Source organism: Cucurbita pepo, chromosome LG14 (genome assembly GCF_002806865.2).
Source record: "Cucurbita pepo subsp. pepo cultivar mu-cu-16 chromosome LG14, ASM280686v2, whole genome shotgun sequence".
Taxonomy (NCBI): domain Eukaryota; kingdom Viridiplantae; phylum Streptophyta; class Magnoliopsida; order Cucurbitales; family Cucurbitaceae; genus Cucurbita; species Cucurbita pepo.
In genome coordinates, this window is record NC_036651.1 from 7660812 (window position 1) to 7677999 (window position 17188).

At 35.0% G+C, this 17188-nt stretch overlaps 3 protein-coding genes and 7 non-coding genes across 11 annotated transcripts; 3 read left to right on the forward strand and 7 right to left on the reverse strand.

Annotated features, from left to right (window-relative positions):
• Window positions 1-1169: 1169 nt before the first annotated feature.
• On the forward strand, window positions 1170-6103 carry LOC111809630 (serine/threonine-protein kinase SAPK2-like). 2 transcript variants are annotated; one of them, XM_023695996.1, is made up of 9 exons: window positions 1172-1541; window positions 2002-2076; window positions 4622-4723; window positions 4823-4876; window positions 4977-5069; window positions 5154-5246; window positions 5315-5419; window positions 5489-5587; window positions 5695-6103. In XM_023695996.1, exons 1-9 carry the CDS (start codon window positions 1419-1421, stop codon window positions 5971-5973), a joined length of 1023 nt encoding a protein of 340 aa, XP_023551764.1. In that variant the 5' UTR covers window positions 1172-1418; the 3' UTR covers window positions 5974-6103. The 2 variants fall into 2 exon arrangements, with proteins under 2 accessions (XP_023551762.1, XP_023551764.1); XM_023695994.1 differs by having other exon boundaries at window positions 1170-1541; window positions 4977-5246.
• A 728-nt stretch (window positions 6104-6831) lies between these two features.
• On the reverse strand, window positions 6832-6903 carry TRNAW-CCA. Its single transcript has one exon. It is a non-coding gene; the product is annotated as a tRNA-Trp (tRNA).
• A 94-nt stretch (window positions 6904-6997) lies between these two features.
• On the reverse strand, window positions 6998-7069 carry TRNAW-CCA. Its single transcript has one exon. It is a non-coding gene; the product is annotated as a tRNA-Trp (tRNA).
• Window positions 7070-8798: 1729 nt separating this feature from the next.
• LOC111810675 lies at window positions 8799-9879 on the forward strand. Its single transcript, XM_023697418.1, has 2 exons — window positions 8799-9326; window positions 9767-9879. Exons 1-2 carry the CDS (start codon window positions 9002-9004, stop codon window positions 9781-9783), a joined length of 342 nt encoding a protein of 113 aa, XP_023553186.1. The 5' UTR covers window positions 8799-9001; the 3' UTR covers window positions 9784-9879.
• Window positions 9880-12460: 2581 nt separating this feature from the next.
• Window positions 12461-12532, reverse strand: TRNAW-CCA. The gene has a single exon. It is a non-coding gene; the product is annotated as a tRNA-Trp (tRNA).
• Window positions 12533-12630: 98 nt separating this feature from the next.
• Window positions 12631-12702, reverse strand: TRNAW-CCA. Its single transcript has one exon. It is a non-coding gene; the product is annotated as a tRNA-Trp (tRNA).
• A 98-nt stretch (window positions 12703-12800) lies between these two features.
• Window positions 12801-12872, reverse strand: TRNAW-CCA. The gene has a single exon. It is a non-coding gene; the product is annotated as a tRNA-Trp (tRNA).
• Window positions 12873-12970: 98 nt separating this feature from the next.
• On the reverse strand, window positions 12971-13042 carry TRNAW-CCA. Its single transcript has one exon. It is a non-coding gene; the product is annotated as a tRNA-Trp (tRNA).
• Window positions 13043-14506: 1464 nt separating this feature from the next.
• Window positions 14507-14578, reverse strand: TRNAW-CCA. Its single transcript has one exon. It is a non-coding gene; the product is annotated as a tRNA-Trp (tRNA).
• Window positions 14579-16265: 1687 nt separating this feature from the next.
• On the forward strand, window positions 16266-17129 carry LOC111810619. Its single transcript, XM_023697350.1, has 2 exons — window positions 16266-16706; window positions 17041-17129. Exons 1-2 carry the CDS (start codon window positions 16382-16384, stop codon window positions 17055-17057), a joined length of 342 nt encoding a protein of 113 aa, XP_023553118.1. The 5' UTR covers window positions 16266-16381; the 3' UTR covers window positions 17058-17129.
• The last annotated feature ends 59 nt before the right edge of the window (window positions 17130-17188 follow it).

The window sequence follows — 17188 nt, forward strand, 5'->3', positions numbered from 1 at the left end:
CGACAGCTACAGAAGTGGGTCCCACTAAACGGTGCATTTTAGACCCAAAGACCCGTTTCTAAATGGTCCGCTTCACGCTATCGTGCACCGGGTTCACGTTATTCGCACGCGTTTAGAACACAGACGCCACGTGGCTAATTATCAATGGACAGTCACGTACTGTCGTGGTCAATGATTTTGCTGGAAGCGGCTCGTTTTAGCTTACGTGTTATTTAATTCTAATTTATTTTAAATAATTTTGTTATTTATAGCTTTGATTTATTCAATTTTTCATTTTTTTGTATATATTATTCAATTATTGAGTTCAACACAATATTTTTCTCTCAATTTTAAATGCCTTTTAAATATAAATTATTATTAATATTCTTTAATTTATTTTTTTATTAATATACTTTATCGAGCTAAGTACTAAATCATTAATCATCCCAAAAGTAGTGATCAATATTAATTAAAGAAAAAATAATATCAATTTTTTTTAATTAATTATCTCGGATTAAATTATCTATGAACTTAAAAGCTCGAGTTATTAAGTTAAGGTGAATTTAATCTCGTACTAATATTATATCAGGTCTCGTTATTGAAAAAAAGACAGTTTATTTAGTCTCTAAACTTTATAAAGCGTATATTAAACTCCTAACTATTAGATTCGTTAACTGTTTTTATCCAAAACTAAGGGTAAAAATATTTTTGAAACTTTCTTAAAAGAGTATTTTTATTATTTTAGCTTTCATTTTGTAACGATCAAAGTGTACTGCTAGCAGATATTATTTTCTTTGGGTTTTACCTTTCGGATTTTCGGTCGAGGTTTTTAAAACGCATCCAAGAGAGAGGTTTTCATGCCCTTATAAACAATGTTTCGTTCTCCTCCCAATCGGGATCTCAGATGAATTAAATACTTTTTAATTTTTGAAGATCAAATGAAGGACCTAAAAAGTTTATAGATTAAACTCATAAAATCCCGTATATACTCGTGGGTATAGCTACGAACTAGTATAAAAATTTGAAGGGTATTTTTTTTTTTTTTTTTTTGGNAGTGATTTCATGAGTAAATCTCCATGAACTAAAAATTGGATTGTTACCCACTTTTGGAAATCATTCATCCACCAATTACAACATAGTGTTGTTTTTGAACGTAAATGATGGGTTTCTCGTGTAAAAGGAATTTTGGGTCGTTGAAAAGTAGTCCCATTTGGAGGAACTTCATCTTCAAAAGGGTGCGTTGCTCTGCAGCCGCCTCTTTCCTGAGCCATTATCTTTCTTCTACGACCCCACTTTCTCCGCCATTAAAACCCTGCTTCACGTTTAACAATACCCTTTGCTTTTCCCTTCATTTCTTGACAAACCCCATTTCTTTTCCCCCAAGTTTCCTAGTGTTCTTATTTCCCTTTTGGGGGTTTTTTCTTTTGAATTGAGTTCTAATGGAGGATCGGTTCGAGCCATTGAAGGACCTTGGCTCTGGAAATTTTGGAGTTGCTAGGCTCGTTCGAGACAAGAAGACGAACGAGCTTGTTGCTGTTAAGTACATTGAGAGAGGGAAGAAGGTAAATAGCTTGTTAATTGGATTTAATGCTGTAATGGGTCTGATTAGCGCTCTAATGCTTTAGAATTTGCTTAAACAATGGTGGGATTTGAAGAACTTGGTCTGATTATTGTTTTGCTAATGGGGTTTGGCTGTTTTCTTGTTTCTTATTACCTTTTGGCTTGGTGCTTTAATGGCTTCCCACTGTTTGTTCCATTGTTCTCTGTTGACTTGTGAAGAAATTTATGAAGCTTTTTGATTGATCATGGTGTTTGTTCAATGTGTTCATAGAACAAGGCCTAATAATGATTCATATGCATCAATTCCAGACGAATGCAAGATGGGTTTTGTTCATTATAGATTGTTAATGACTTTGTTTAGGCCTTTTCCATTTATATTTGAATGTGGATTGTTCATAAACATGTTTGTTAATGGTTGATTTGAAGGCTTAAATCATTCTTTTTCATGGTTCTGTTCTTTAGATTGATGAGAAAGTTCAAAGGGAAATCATTAATCATCGATCGTTGCAGCATCCGAACATTATCAGATTCAAGGAGGTAAGGATAGTTTATAATGAAATCAAATTGAGTTTTGTTATCTCCCTTGGCTTGCTTATGTTGTTGATTGGCTTGCTTTGAGATCCTGCGTCGGTTAGAGAGGGAAACGAAGCATACATTTTAAGAGTTTGGAAACTTCTTTCTAATAGATGTGTTTTAAAACCGTGAGGCTAATGGTGATATGTAACGGGCCAAGGTGGACAATATCTGTTAGCGGTGAGCTTTTGTTGTTATAAATGGTATTAGAGTTAGTCACTGGGCGGTGTGCCAGTGAGGATGCTGGGCCTCAAGGGGGGTGGATTGTGAGATCCCACATTGGTTGGAGGGAGGAACGAAGCATAACTTATGAAAGTGTGAAAACCTCTTTTTAATAGACGTGTTTTAAAACTGTGAGGCTGATGGTGAGACGTAATGGGCCAAAGCAGACAATATCTACTAGTGGTGAGCTTGGGTTGTTACAAATGATATTAGAGTCAGTTATTGAGCGGTGTGTTAACGAGAACGCTGGACCTCAAAGGAGGTGGATTGTGAGATCCACGTCGGTTGGAGGGGGGAACGAAGCATACCTTATAAGAGTGTGGAAACCTCTCTCTAGCAGACGTGTTTTAGAATCGTGAGGTTGACGGTGATATGTAATGGGCCAAAGTGAACAATATCTACTAGCAGTGAGCTTGGGCTGTTACAAATGTTATCAGATTTGGTCATTGGGCGGTGTGTCAGCGAGGACACTTGACCTCAAGGGGGTGGATTGTGAGATCCCACATCGGTTGGAGTGGGGAACGAAGCATAACTTATAAAAGTGTGAAAACCTCTCTCTAACAGACGTGTTTTAAAACTGTGAGGCTGATGGTGAGATGTAATGGGCCAAAGCAGAAAATACCTACTAGTGGTGAGCTTGAGTTGTTACAAATGGAATTAGAGTCAATCACTATGCGATGTGCTAACTAGGACGCTGGGCCTCAAGGGAGGTGGATTGTGAGATCCACATCGGTTGGAGGGGGGAACGAAGCATATCTTATAAGAGTTTANCCTCTCTCTAGCATACGTGTTTTAGAATCGTGAGGCTGATAGTGAGACGTAATGAGCCAAAGTGAACAATATCTACTAGCGATGAGCTTGGGCTGTTACAAATGGTATCAGAGTCGGTCATTGGGCGGTGTGCCAGCGAGGATGTTGGGCCTCAAGGGGGTGGATTGTGAGATCCCACATCGGTTGGAGGGGGGAACGAAGCATATCTTATAAGAGTTTAGAAACCTTTTCCTAATAGATGTGTTTTAAAACCATGAGGCTGATGGTGATACGTAACAGGTCAAAGCAGACAATATCTATTAGCGGTGAGCTTGAGTTGTTAAAAATGGTATCAGAATCAATCACCGGATGATGTGTTAGTGAGGATGCTAGGCCTCAAGGGGGGTGGATTGTGAGATCTCACATCGGTTGGAAAAGTAACGAAGCATACCTTATAAGAGTGGAAACTTCTTCCTAACAGACGTGTTTTGAAATCGCGAAGCTGATGGTGATATGTAATGGGCCAAATGGACAATATCTACTAGCGGTAGGCTTGGGCTGTTACAAATGGTGTCAGAGCCAGTCATCGGACGGTGTGCTAGCGAGAACGCTGGGCCTCAAGGGGGGTGGATTGTGAGATCCCACGTCGGTTGGAGAGGGGAATGAAGCATATCTTATAAGAGTTTGGAAACCTCTTCCTAACAGACGTCTTTTAAAACCGTGAGGCTGATGGTGATACATAACGGGCAAAAACGGACAATATCTATTAGCGGTGTGCTTGGGCGGTTACAAATGGTACCAGAGCCAGTCACTGGACGGTGTGCCAACGAGGACGCTGGGCCTCAAGGGGGGTGGATTGTGAGATCCCACATCAGTTGGAGAGGGAAACAAAGTATACCTTATAAGAGTTTGGAAACCTCTTCCTAACCGACGTGTTAACTGTTGGAAAGAGGAATAGTGAAAGAGATAAGAATAGATGAGAATAGATAGAAGCTGCGGTGCTTTATTAATGTCTACTAACTTGATGCTTAGAGGGTTACACAATTCTAGTATTTAGAGCTAATACACTGGACCAGAAATAGTAAATCATGCCGATCTAGATAAATTCAAATCTACTAACAATCTCCTAAAATCTTCGTAGTTTGAATATTTGAATCATATCTCAACTACTTCAAATCATATCTTCATTTTGAATACTTTGAATCATATCTCAACATTAACTGCGAGGCTGATAGTGATACGTAACGTGCCAAAGCGGACAATATCTATTAGTAGTGAGTTTGAGTTGTTACAAATGGTATCAGAGCCAATCACTGAGCGGCGTGCTAGCGAGGACCTTTGGCCTCAAGGGAGGTGGATTGTGAGATCCCACGTCGGGAGGGAGAACGAAGCATACCTTATAAGAATATGGAAAACGAGGGTAACTCTTAAAAACATGATCGTTATCACACGAAATCCTTATCTTCTAACCGTTATCTTGGACATTGTAAAGATTCCACATGGATGGAGCACCTGAATGAGTGATGTTTGTCTGCAGGTCTTCTTAACCCCAACTCATTTGGCCATTGTCATGGAATATGCAGCTGGTGGTGAACTTTTCGGAAGAATATGCAGCGCTGGTCGATTTAGTGAAGACGAGGTCGACGTTTTACCTTTTCTTGCTTTTCTATATCTCTTTATCTTTTCCATTTCTCAACCCGTCTTTTGTTCGGTTTCTCGGAATCGTTCTGCACATCAGGCAAGATTTTTCTTCCAGCAGCTAATATCCGGAGTCAGCTACTGCCATTCCATGGTATAACAATCAAATTTCCTTTTCGTCGTCGAAAACATGTTCGTTTTCTTATACGTTTTAGTTCGGTTTGCTCGGTTTAATCGTTCTATGTCGTTCACAGCAAATTTGTCACAGGGATCTGAAACTCGAAAACACACTCTTGGATGGAAGTCCTACACCACAACTTAAGATATGTGACTTTGGTTACTCAAAGGTTGATAATCTATCATCCAACAAGCTCGAATCTGTTTCGTTCTGTCATATATTCAGTCTTTTTTGCTTGTTCGATCCGTTGCAGTCTGGCTTGTTACACTCGCAACCGAAATCGACCGTTGGGACGCCTGCATATATCGCTCCGGAGGTTCTATCACGGAAGGAGTACGATGGCAAGGTATTTTCCATGTGGTATACTCTTCTGCAGGCTGCAGCTGTTCTTGATGATTTTGTTACTCCTTGTAGATATCAGATGTTTGGTCATGTGGAGTTACATTGTATGTGATGTTGGTCGGAGCGTATCCGTTCGAAGATCCCGAAGATCCAAGAAATTTTCGTAAGACGATAGCGGTAAGTGTCTCTCAAACAAAACATTTACAATGTATGTGATGTCTCTCATGACTGTAATCTTAAAAACAGAGAATATTGAGTGTTCAATACTCCATACCCGATTACGTACGTGTATCCGTGGAGTGTCGCAACCTACTCTCTCGCATATTCGTTGCCAACCCCGCAAAGGTAACAAGCAGCTCGGACTCTATGTCGATATAGGATCATATTAATCTAAGTTTGAATTCCGTTCGATCTAGTTTTGGTCATAAATCTTGTTCATTTCTTGTTTGAAGAGGATCACTATCCAAGAGATAAAGCAGCTGCCATGGTTTTTCAAGAACTTGCCAAAGGAACTGATTGAGATTGAGAAAACGAACTTCAAACGACAAGAACACAACCAGCTGTCGCAGAGCGTCGAGGAAATCATGCAGATTGTTCGGGAAGCAATGACGCCTGGGGAAGGATCCAAGGTTGGGGACCAAGCGTTGGCCGGAGGGTCGGGGCTCGACGATCTCGACGCCGATATCGATTCTGAAATCGATGTCAGTGGTGACTATGTAACTGCTGTTTGAGAATGGTATGATTATGAAAAAACAAGCATAAAATGGTGTCAAAATCACATTGTAAAGAGAGAATAGAAAGCCATGGAACATTGTGCAAAATGTTCATTGTATCAACAATAACATAGTCCATTTTTTGTTGATCGAAGTTCTTGATAAGTCGGGCATTCTTGACCCACCTGTCAAACCTACGATGACAAGGTTTTCACAGGGTATAACCTCGTTATCGTGAGGCTAATCTTGAGGTTGGATTGCTAGTAATCGCTAATCAACGTGCCACATTGAGTATGTATTCCAGCTTGCCACACTTTGGAAATGAGTTTTAACGATTACTTAATGCAAGACAAGAATGTATCCTGGGGAAAGGCTAGAAACTCCACCAACACGAACCCTATCATCAACCAATAGGCTAAGAGAAGATTTCGACTTGAAAGTTTTCACCCGATTTAAAAATATTTAACTCTTTTATTTTTTTTATTTTTTTTATTTTTATTTAGTAGGTCTATTCTTTTTTTTTTTTTAAATGTCAATAGGTCAAGATTATATATATGTATATATAAAAGGATTTACTAAAATTTTATGAGTCAATTAAATATTTAAAAAATAAGAACATGTTACCAAAAATAAAAATTATCCTTAAATAGTTAATAAAAATAATAATTTAACCAAAAAACAAACAAAATTGTAACGCTAATTGGAGGTGGAGACTCAACGGAAAAAAGGTTCAACGTTAAAATTCACGGAGGAAAGAGACGCCGTGAACTTTTGGTGAATATTAGAATTAACAAAAGGCATAAAAGTAATTTCACAAGATATTATATTAACATAAAAATAAGAAAATAAAAAATCATCCAAAAATATTCGGAAAATTGAACCCGACGTGAATCGAACACGCAACCTTCTGATCTGGAGTCAGACGCGCTACCATTGCGCCACGGATCCTTTGGTGTCGCTAAGATCATATTCATTTTAATTTGTTATTTTTTTTAACATCAAATTAATATAAAAATAAGAAAATAAAAAATAATCCAAAAAATGAACGCGACGTGAATCGAACACGCAACCTTCTGATCTGGAGTCAGACGCGCTACCATTGCGCCACGGATCCTTTAGTGCATGTTTTTATCTTTTAATATATATATATAAAGTCATATTCTCTATTTTCCTCAACTTCTTTATTTTTTTAAAAAAATATTATCATCAAAGATCCATAATTTTTTTTTTAATTAAGAATATTCAATTTAATGAAAGGAATAAATGGACAAGTTGGGCAATATCAACCCACATCATTACATGTTAATTTCATGATTGAATAATTTTTTAAACTTTAAAAATATCTTAATAATATTAAACGTATGCGCTTAACAAGTCTCTAAATTTTTAAATTTTATTAGTATAAAACTCGAGAGAAGTGTATTCTGCCACCCGTCACAACTTGTGAATAGATTTTGCTTGAAGCATCGAACCAATGATTACTTATTGATATGTAAGACAAAAATGCAACCGAAGCCAAGACTAGAAACTCGACCAACAAAAACTTTATCATCAACCAATACGTTAAGAGCATATATTGACTTGAATATTTCTGCTGTGTTTATCAACACATGTATTGTCCATATTGCTTGATGTCACGATCATGTTTGTCCAAGGTGTGTTGCCTGTAGCAGCATTTGGAGTTAACTTTGAAACTAGACCACGACGAGTATAATCAAACGAACATCGACTCAGAAAATTTAGAGACGTTGGCTTAGGTCAACTAGGTAAGTGACTTTAGTGTTCGTTTGATTGGACGGATTGTATGATGTATGATAATACAACATCATTTTGTTAATTAATTCAACTACGTATATCATATACGTGAGCCTCTAGGTTAATTCTCGGTTGGAAATCTCCATTGCAATAGAAAATTCTTACCCTTAACCACGTCTTTAAAGATTCATGGATTGAAGTTGTAATTAGCTAAAAATTTCAATATCAAAGGAGATATCACGTGATTTAAATTTTCATGTTTATGGTCGAACACAATGAATTAATCAGCCAGAGAGCATATTACGCACCCGAACATGAATAATTCAAGATTTATCCGATATAATTTAATAATTTAATAACCTATAAAGCATTGTTCTAAGTTTAAGGATCTATGAGAGACTTATTAAACGAGCAACGATATCAATAAAAATAAAATTGTGTAACTTAGTCAATAACATTAGACAACGAGTGAAAATAAAGCAAGTCGTACCGCCGCAAAATGCGAAAAAAATGGCCTAGTAGGCCCGAAAAATTGAGGAGTCAGTGTCCTAGAGAGGACCACAATCATCAAAAAAAATGGAAAGAAAGTTGGTGTCCGTACATCACTAATGTGGAATCTAATTCCAAGTGGGTATACTCCTAACCCATAAAATTCCTAATTTCAAACCAAATCGATCCGTACACAGTTAGTAAATATTATCCGTTTTGGTCCGTTATGTATCACTATAAGTCTCACGATTTTAAAACGCGTTTACTAGAAAGTAATTTCTACAATTTTATAAGGAATGCTTTATTTTTCTCTCAAATTGACGTGGAATCTCACAATCCACCCTCTTAGGGACCTACCATCCTCGCACCCTCTTAGGGACCTACCATCCTCGCTAACATACCACCTAATGTCTAATTTTGATATCATTTATAACCGCTTAAGTCCACTACGAGCAAATATTGTTCGCTTTAGTCCATTACATATCGCCATTTTAAAACGCGTCTACTAAGGAGAGATTCAGTGGTCAATGCCCTAATAAAACTAACTCTTCCTTGAGGTAGAAAGTTCGAATCAAGCTCGAAAATAATCTTCAAAGCTTAAACAATAAAACGAGGGATTAAAATGTAAACATACCTTATTTATTTAAATCCCTTGACTGGACTTGGGGATGAGGCAATCCCAAGTCAATGCCGCGCCAATAAAGAATTGCAACACCCCACGCACGCAGCGCCTATTTAATTAACCACGCGGAGGGCTAAGGCCAAAGGGGCGTTTGTTTGAGTCAGGACTTTTATCAAACAGATGGTGGGCATGGGCATTGGCATGAGGCGTTGGGGCTTGGTGCTGGCAGTGGTGGCGGTGGTGATGGCGGTGGCAGTAGGGGAGGTGGCGGCGCTGACGCCGGCGCAGTGTAAGGCCGAGAGAGATATGGCGGTGAAAGAGTGCCTGGCGGTGGTGTTCGGGAGTAACCCGTCGCCGGCGTGCTGCCAGAGGGCGAGAGTTAGCCATACCGAGTGTATTTGCCCGGCGGTTACGCCTAAGCTGATGACATACGTGGACCCTAATCGCGCCATTCGCCTCATCGAAAGCTGCGGCCGTAAAGTCCCCCGCCACTTCAAATGTGGAAGTAATTAAGCTCTCTCTCTCTATATATATACATATACATATACATACATATATACATACATACATACATATATATATATATATATATATATATATATATATATATAATCATTTAATTTTCCAAAAATTAATATATTTATTTTTTTCATTATTCATTTTTCAATATTTCAAAATATTCCAAAAAAAATTAAAAAATAAATATCTCGAAATCATTCGAATTATTTCAAATTTTATAATATTATTTTTTAGTATAGAAATTTTTAAAATTTCGGACTAAAATTGAAACCAGAGTTACTGTAACATTATTTCATTATAGAATTGAATAATCGCCCGTAAAATAATTTTATTATATTACAAATATAAATTTATAACTTGGTGATTATGTTATATATATATAATTAATTAATTAATTAAATAATTAAATTAATGTTTTTAATGCAGGTCTTACGACTCCATGAAGAAGGAAACATGAAGATTAAAGAAGGGGATGATTGTTTTTTCTTTTTTAATATTAAGTTAATTATGTACTATTTTTAATTATGTCCTTAGTTTAAAATAATAATAATTATTATTATTATTAAAAAAATGTTAGTAAATTTTTCTTTATTTATTTATTATCGTTTTAATTATATGAAGTTGATATAATTCTAAAAATTGAAACAAAATAATTATCAAGTAAATTGTATTTTTAAACATATTTTTGTTCTTAGAACCATAAATAATAATAAATAAAATAAGAATAAAAAAACGAGCGTTTAAGAAGGGTTGAGTGCTCCCACCTCTTTCCTCTTTAGAGCTCTTGTTATTGTTCGGTTCTTGTTATTCATCTGATTACTATAAAGATGAACTCAATCTATAATATGAACTGAAAAACGAAAAGACCTATTGAACTGATCACATGAATACCCAATAGTATTGACTATCTATGATATGAACCATGACCAAGGAATTTCTATACCTCAAGGTTCAATTATAAGGACGAGAGCCAAGAAGGTACAACAAACCTTATACACTTATATTTAAGTTATGGTGAGCTCATCAAAGAAAATTCTAGAAGACGTTGGAGATCTCCCTTATATGTTGTGAAAAAGTTGAGCTTCAAGTAAGAGATGCATTAAATGCAACTTTAATGAACTCAGCTAAATTTATGGAACTAGTCTATGATTAATAAGCACATTTTATTTATTGTACTATTTAATTATAATTTAAATATTTGTTGTGATAAGCTAGTTTTTAATATAGGAATTAAGGTTAGATTGTAACCTACGTTACCATATTCCACCGTTAACTAGCCATATTAATAGGGAGGTTAGGAGTATTTCTCATTTACTAACCCATTTAATTTGAGAGTTACGTGTCACATAGTTTTAAGGTTGTAAAGGCTATATAAAACCTTCTTTTCTTTGATCAGAGACGTCACATTTTGAAATTAAAAATAATAGAATTTCTATTTTTTTTTTTAGCTTTGTTGAGAGCTAAGATTTTCTTTGCAAATTCTTGTGTTTAGAACTTGTATGCTAGAATCATTCAAGTGGTATTGATCAAATCTCTTATAGAGTTATTCGAATCACGAGTTTAGAAATGAGTTTTCTTTACTCTTGATCTTGATCATAAAGGTAATCCGTTCCATACTTTTCCTCGGGTTTATTTCATTTCATTAAATAGTCGTATTAGAGACAGTAACTGTCATAGAGAATTTTACATGACATTAAGATATATAAAAAAAATTATGAGTCAAATTTGAAAATGCAGTCTATTCTAAAAGTATATTTACGGATTTTGAGTTTGACTTTTAAAACGTTTCGAAAGCGACACTTTATTTTTTGAAATGAATTTTTTTAATAATTGTTAATAATTAATTTTTATTAATAATTTAATTTTAAATCAACAAGAATAGCCATTTAAAATTTATATTTTATTCTATGCTATGATTCTTAAGATGACTTTTTAGGTTAAATATATAATTTTGTCTCATAATTTATTTTTTAATTTCATTTTTTTGAAAATTTGTCAAGATTTTATTTTTATAATATTAGAAGAATAATGACATGGAAATATAAAAATTATATATTATTATAATGAGATACAATCTTTGACTAAGTAATGGTCTTATGAATTAAATTTCTATATGGTGACAAAATAATAATAATAATAATAGTAGAATTTGAAATTTGGGAGGAAATTATGTTAATGAATTAGATTTAAAGTGAACAATACGAACCCATCAAGCAAAATCGGTACGTAATTTCATGGTCATGATTGGTATTTAACTAAAGTTCTATTAAAGAGCGTTTCTATAGGATAAAACCTCGTTAGAGAATATAAGGGTTTCGTGAGACTAATCTTAAAGATGAAATTGCTACTAATTGCAAATTAACATGTTACGGTGGATATGTATTTGAGACCTGTGTACACCGTCTACCACACATTGAGAATGAGTTTAGCTAGAAGAAGGCTAAAAACAAGCCTAATAAGAACTTTGCACACTCTGACTCAGTAGTTTCATCGCTCGTATAGGGGTTGAGCCCTTGAATTTGACAACGGACTTAAAACGCTACCCATGAATCCTTTAAACCCAATCAAATTTATAATTACGCATCTTTGGTAAAATATGAGTAAAATCAAACACTTGTAAACCCTAAATCTTTTTTTCTCCCACCTATTATCCTCGCTTGGTATCCCTCTAAGATCCCTAATCAACTCGGGTAAGATCCCTAATGAACTCGGGTAAGATCCTTAATGAACTCGGTTTCGGTGAGTCTCTTCCTTTATTTCTTTGAAGACTACAAAGTCAACTTTTCATATATATATATAAAAAAAAAAAAAAAAAAAAAAAAGGCTTTTAATTCAACAAAAATGAGGCAACTTCAATTATGATTTCTTATCTACTTATTAATTATATTTTAAAATTAAAAAACAAAATAAAAAAAATTGAAAATTTTCAGGGTTAAATTTGTAATTTAACCCAAACAACAAACAAAATCCAAACGGAAGCACGTATAGCGTGGGAGTTCACGGAGGAAAGAGACGGCGTGGGCTTTTTGTGAATATTAAATATCACAAAAGGCATTATAGTAATTTCGCAAGACATCAGACTAATATAAAAATAAGAAAATAATCCAAAAATCGAAAAAATGAACCCGACGTGAATCGAACACGCAACCTTCTGATCTGGAGTCAGACGCGCTACCATTGCGCCACGGATCCTTTTATGTGGACATTAAAAATCACAAAACATATTACAGTAATTTTGCAAGACATCAGACTAATATAAAAATAAGAAAATAATCCAAAAATCGAAAAAATGAACCCGACGTGAATCGAACACGCAACCTTCTGATCTGGAGTCAGACGCGCTACCATTGCGCCACGGATCCCTTTTTGTGGACATTAAAAATCACAAAACATATTACAGTAATTTTGCAAGACATCAGACTAATATAAAAATAAGAAAATAATCCAAAAATCGAAAAAATGAACCCGACGTGAATCGAACACGCAACCTTCTGATCTGGAGTCAGACGCGCTACCATTGCGCCACGGATCCCTTTATGTGGACATTAAAAATCACAAAACATATTACAGTAATTTTGCAAGACATCAGACTAATATAAAAATAAGAAAATAATCCAAAAATCGAAAAAATGAACCCGACGTGAATCGAACACGCAACCTTCTGATCTGGAGTCAGACGCGCTACCATTGCGCCACGGATCCTTTTATGCAAATTTGTCATCTATTTATTTTTGATATAAAATCCTTTATTTTCAATTATTTTTTTAAAATATTATTATTATATGAAAAATGAAAAACTTATATTTTTAATGTTTTAGTTAAATTTAGTTTTTTTTTTTGTTTTTTTTTTATTTATTATTTATATATGTATATGTTTATTTTATGGAATTAAAATATAAACTATTTTTAACCCAATCAATAAATTTGTATTTTGATAACATATCATTTTGTTATATAAACGAGACTTTCGTAAACAATTTTTTAGTTAGTAATATATAGATTGGTGTCACGGTCGTACAACTCATTGTTTATCTTGATTGGTGTCACGGTCGTACATTTTCAATTGTGTGGCGTCATGATTTTGACACGCTCATGACAAGTTTTAAGGAACTTTAGACGATATTCTCCTTCGCCAACCGAACACAACTCATGTAGAATCTAAGCTTGTTTCGCTACATTTGTTGCTCGTGTGTGCATGTTCAATCGTCTGCAACTTTAGTCGGCTTTTATCATCTCTAGGTCAAGTCCTTCTGTTCGACCTTGCCTCTTCTCTAGGCCAAGATCTTTCGATTACGACATTGCATCTCGGGCATCATCTTTGTCATCTAGGTTCCCATCTTTATACCCATGCATTATCATGTCATTCCAAGCCCGAGAGGGCTTTGGCCATCATGGATTGCTCGGACGTGTCTATCGAGAACTGACCTATGAGTTAATCATACTATCGAGACATCCCAAACAATCATCAATCTGAGTTCTATCAAGGAATGAACCCTACATTGTCCGTGTCAAGTCATTTACAGATACCGTATTGGATAGCAAGTGCATATATCAACCTCCAACATATAGGTTGAGGCGAATGTTGGCACACCCGTGTCATCCCACACTATTCTAAAAAATCCATTTTCGAAGGAAAACACCCAAGATACTTGTCTTGCAATACTCACACACGTTATGACACATGTATGTGTCACAGGGCAGCTCACTTAGGTCGCAAGGCCTAGGGTGGTGTAGAGTTGACGTCACACCTACCGCTATTGTACATTTTGAAGTATTTTTGGTATGATAAGAGTAGACATGATTTTTGCAAGCAGTCATACGGTCTCGTGTAACGTATGTTCAGTATCCTATTACTATTTTTAAAAGTCTAGAACATGTAAGACATAGGATGAAAAGTTTAATAATTTTATTAATTATATTTTAAAATTAAGAAACAAAAGTAAGAAAAAGATTTAAAATCTCGAGGACGAAATTGTAATTTTAAATCCAAACAACAAACAAAATCCAGACGGAAAGAAGGTTTAGCGTTGAAGTTGACGGAGGAAAGAGACGCCGTGAACTTCTGGTGAATATTAAAATTAACAAAAGGCATAAAAGTAATTTTCATAAGACACCAGATTAATATAAAAATAAGAAAATAAAAAAAATCCAAAAAATTCGGGGAATTGAACCCGACGTGAATCGAACACGCAACCTTCTGATCTGGAGTCAGACGCGCTACCATTGCGCCACGGATCCTTTGATGTTGAATTTAATATTTTAGTAATTTATTCTATTTTAAATTCTTTATTCCCAATCACATTTTTGAATATTATTATTAAAACTTACACATTTTTGAATATTATTATTAAAACTTACACATTTTTGAATATTATTATTAAAACTTACATTTTTTTTAATGTTTTATTCAAATTTAGTTCGTCCATGATTCTTCCGGTTGGATCAATCACTAAATATTTTTTAAAAAATAACGATATATAAATTATAAAATATTAATTTTTATGAATTTAGCAATAATAAATCAGTGTTCTTTAATTATTTTAGTAAGAGTTTTAAATTTTATAATTGTATATTAGAATGTATTAACTCTATTTTATTGAATTAAAATATAAACTACTTTTTAACCCATTTAATAAATTACATTTTAATAATACAATATTTTAGGTCAGTATACTCGCTCGCACACTACTTCACTGTCGAGCGCTATACCATTTGAAACAATCGAACTCTACCACTAACAAATATTGTATGTTTTGACCTGTTACGTTCACACCTTTACGAGGAATGTTTCGTTCCCCTCTTCAACCAATGTGAGATCTCACAACACATCAATAGAAAACATAAATTATATACCTTAGATGACGATAGATAAATCAGTTTAAAATATTTGATGATCAATAACATTAGACGACGATAGAGAAAATAAAGTACTCGAGGACCCAACACCACTAATTGTCGTGAAAATGTGGAATTCAATTCCAAATTGATATACTCCTAACCCATTAAATTTCTATTTTCAAAACCAATCAATGGATAAAGAAAATCTGCCATACAATCCATAATTTCAGTATTGCCCACCAAATAATATATATATATATATATATATATATATATATATATTTTATAATTTGTCGAATTTCGTTAGCCAACATGAACATAATACAATAGTTGATGTTCGTGTTAAATTTTTAAGCTAAGAAGGCGAATTCTCACATCATCAGCCAACATGAACATAGTACAATGGTTAATGTTCGTGCTTCATTCTTATGTTAGAAAGATCGAATTCTCACGTCATCAGCCTATTAGACGAACACGACTCTCCACAATGGTATGATATTGTCCACTTTGAGCATAAGTGCTCATGGTTTTGGGACACTTTCATTCAACACCTCCCCTCGAACAATATATGCCTCCCCCTTAAGTGAGGCTCAATTCCTTTGGAGTTTTCTCTAGTCACTTTTTGACTATGCCTTTGATGCTTACAATACTTTGTTCGACATTTGAGGATTTACCCATCTATTGGCATGGTTAAGTTTAGGGCATAGGTCTGATACCATGTTAGACGAACACGACTCTCCACAATGGTATAAGTTTAGGGCATGACTCTGATACCATGTTAGACGAACACGACTCTCCACAATGGTATAATATTGTCCACTTTGAGTATAAACTCTCATAGTTTTGCTTTGGGCTCCCCAAAAAGTCTCATACCAATGGAGAGTGTATTCTTTGATTATAAACTCATGACCATTCCCTGAATTAACCAATGTGGGACACTTTCATCCAACAACATAAACATAGTACAATAGTTAATGTTCTAGCTTAATTCTTATGCTAAGGAGTATAGTTGAATCGAGACTAAAATGTAAATATACCTTTATTTTTAAATCCCTTGACTGGGCTTGAGGAAGAGGCACTCCCAAGTCAATGCCGCACTAATAAAGAATTGCAACACCCCACGCACGCAGCGCCTATATAATTAACCACGCGGAGGGCTAAGGGCAAAGGGCGTTTGTTTGAGTCAGGACTTTTATCAAACAGATGGTGGGCATGGGCATTGGCATGAGGCGTTGGGGCTTGGTGCTGGCAGTGGTGGTGGTGGTGATGGCGGTGGCAGTAGGGGAGGTGGCGGCGCTGACGGCGGCGCAGTGTAAGGCGGAGAGAAATATGGCGGTGAAAGAGTGCCTGGCGGTGGTGTTCGGGAGGAACCCGTCACCGGCGTGCTGCCAGAGGGCGAGAGTGAGCCATACGGAGTGTATTTGCCCGGCGGTTACGCCTAAGCTGATGACATACGTGGACCCTAATCGCGCCATTCGCCTCATCGAAAGCTGCGGCCGTAAAGTCCCTCGCCATTTCAAATGTGGAAGTAATTAACCTCTCTCTCTCTCTCTCTCTCTCTCTCTCTAAATTCGACAGATTAATTTTTAAAAAATTAAATTACAAATTATTAAACAAATAATAATAATAATAATAATAATAAAATAGTTGTTAAATATTTTAAAAATAGCCTAAATATAAATTTTGTAAATTGCCCATGAAATAATTTCAGTATATTACAATTACAAATTTATTAATATATTATTTATATACTTAAAATAAAAATATTATTATTATTGGCCGATTTTATATAATTTTTAATAAGATGGTTATATATATATATATATATATATATATATATATATATAATGCTTGTAATGCAGGCTATACTACGCCATGAAAGCTATCATTGGGAATATCCAAGCAAGCCTGAAGATTAAAGAAGAAGATGATACAGAGAGTGAACTAAGTGATTTTTTTTTTTTTTTTTTTTTTTTTTTTTTTTTTTTTTTTTTTTTTTTTTTTTTTTTT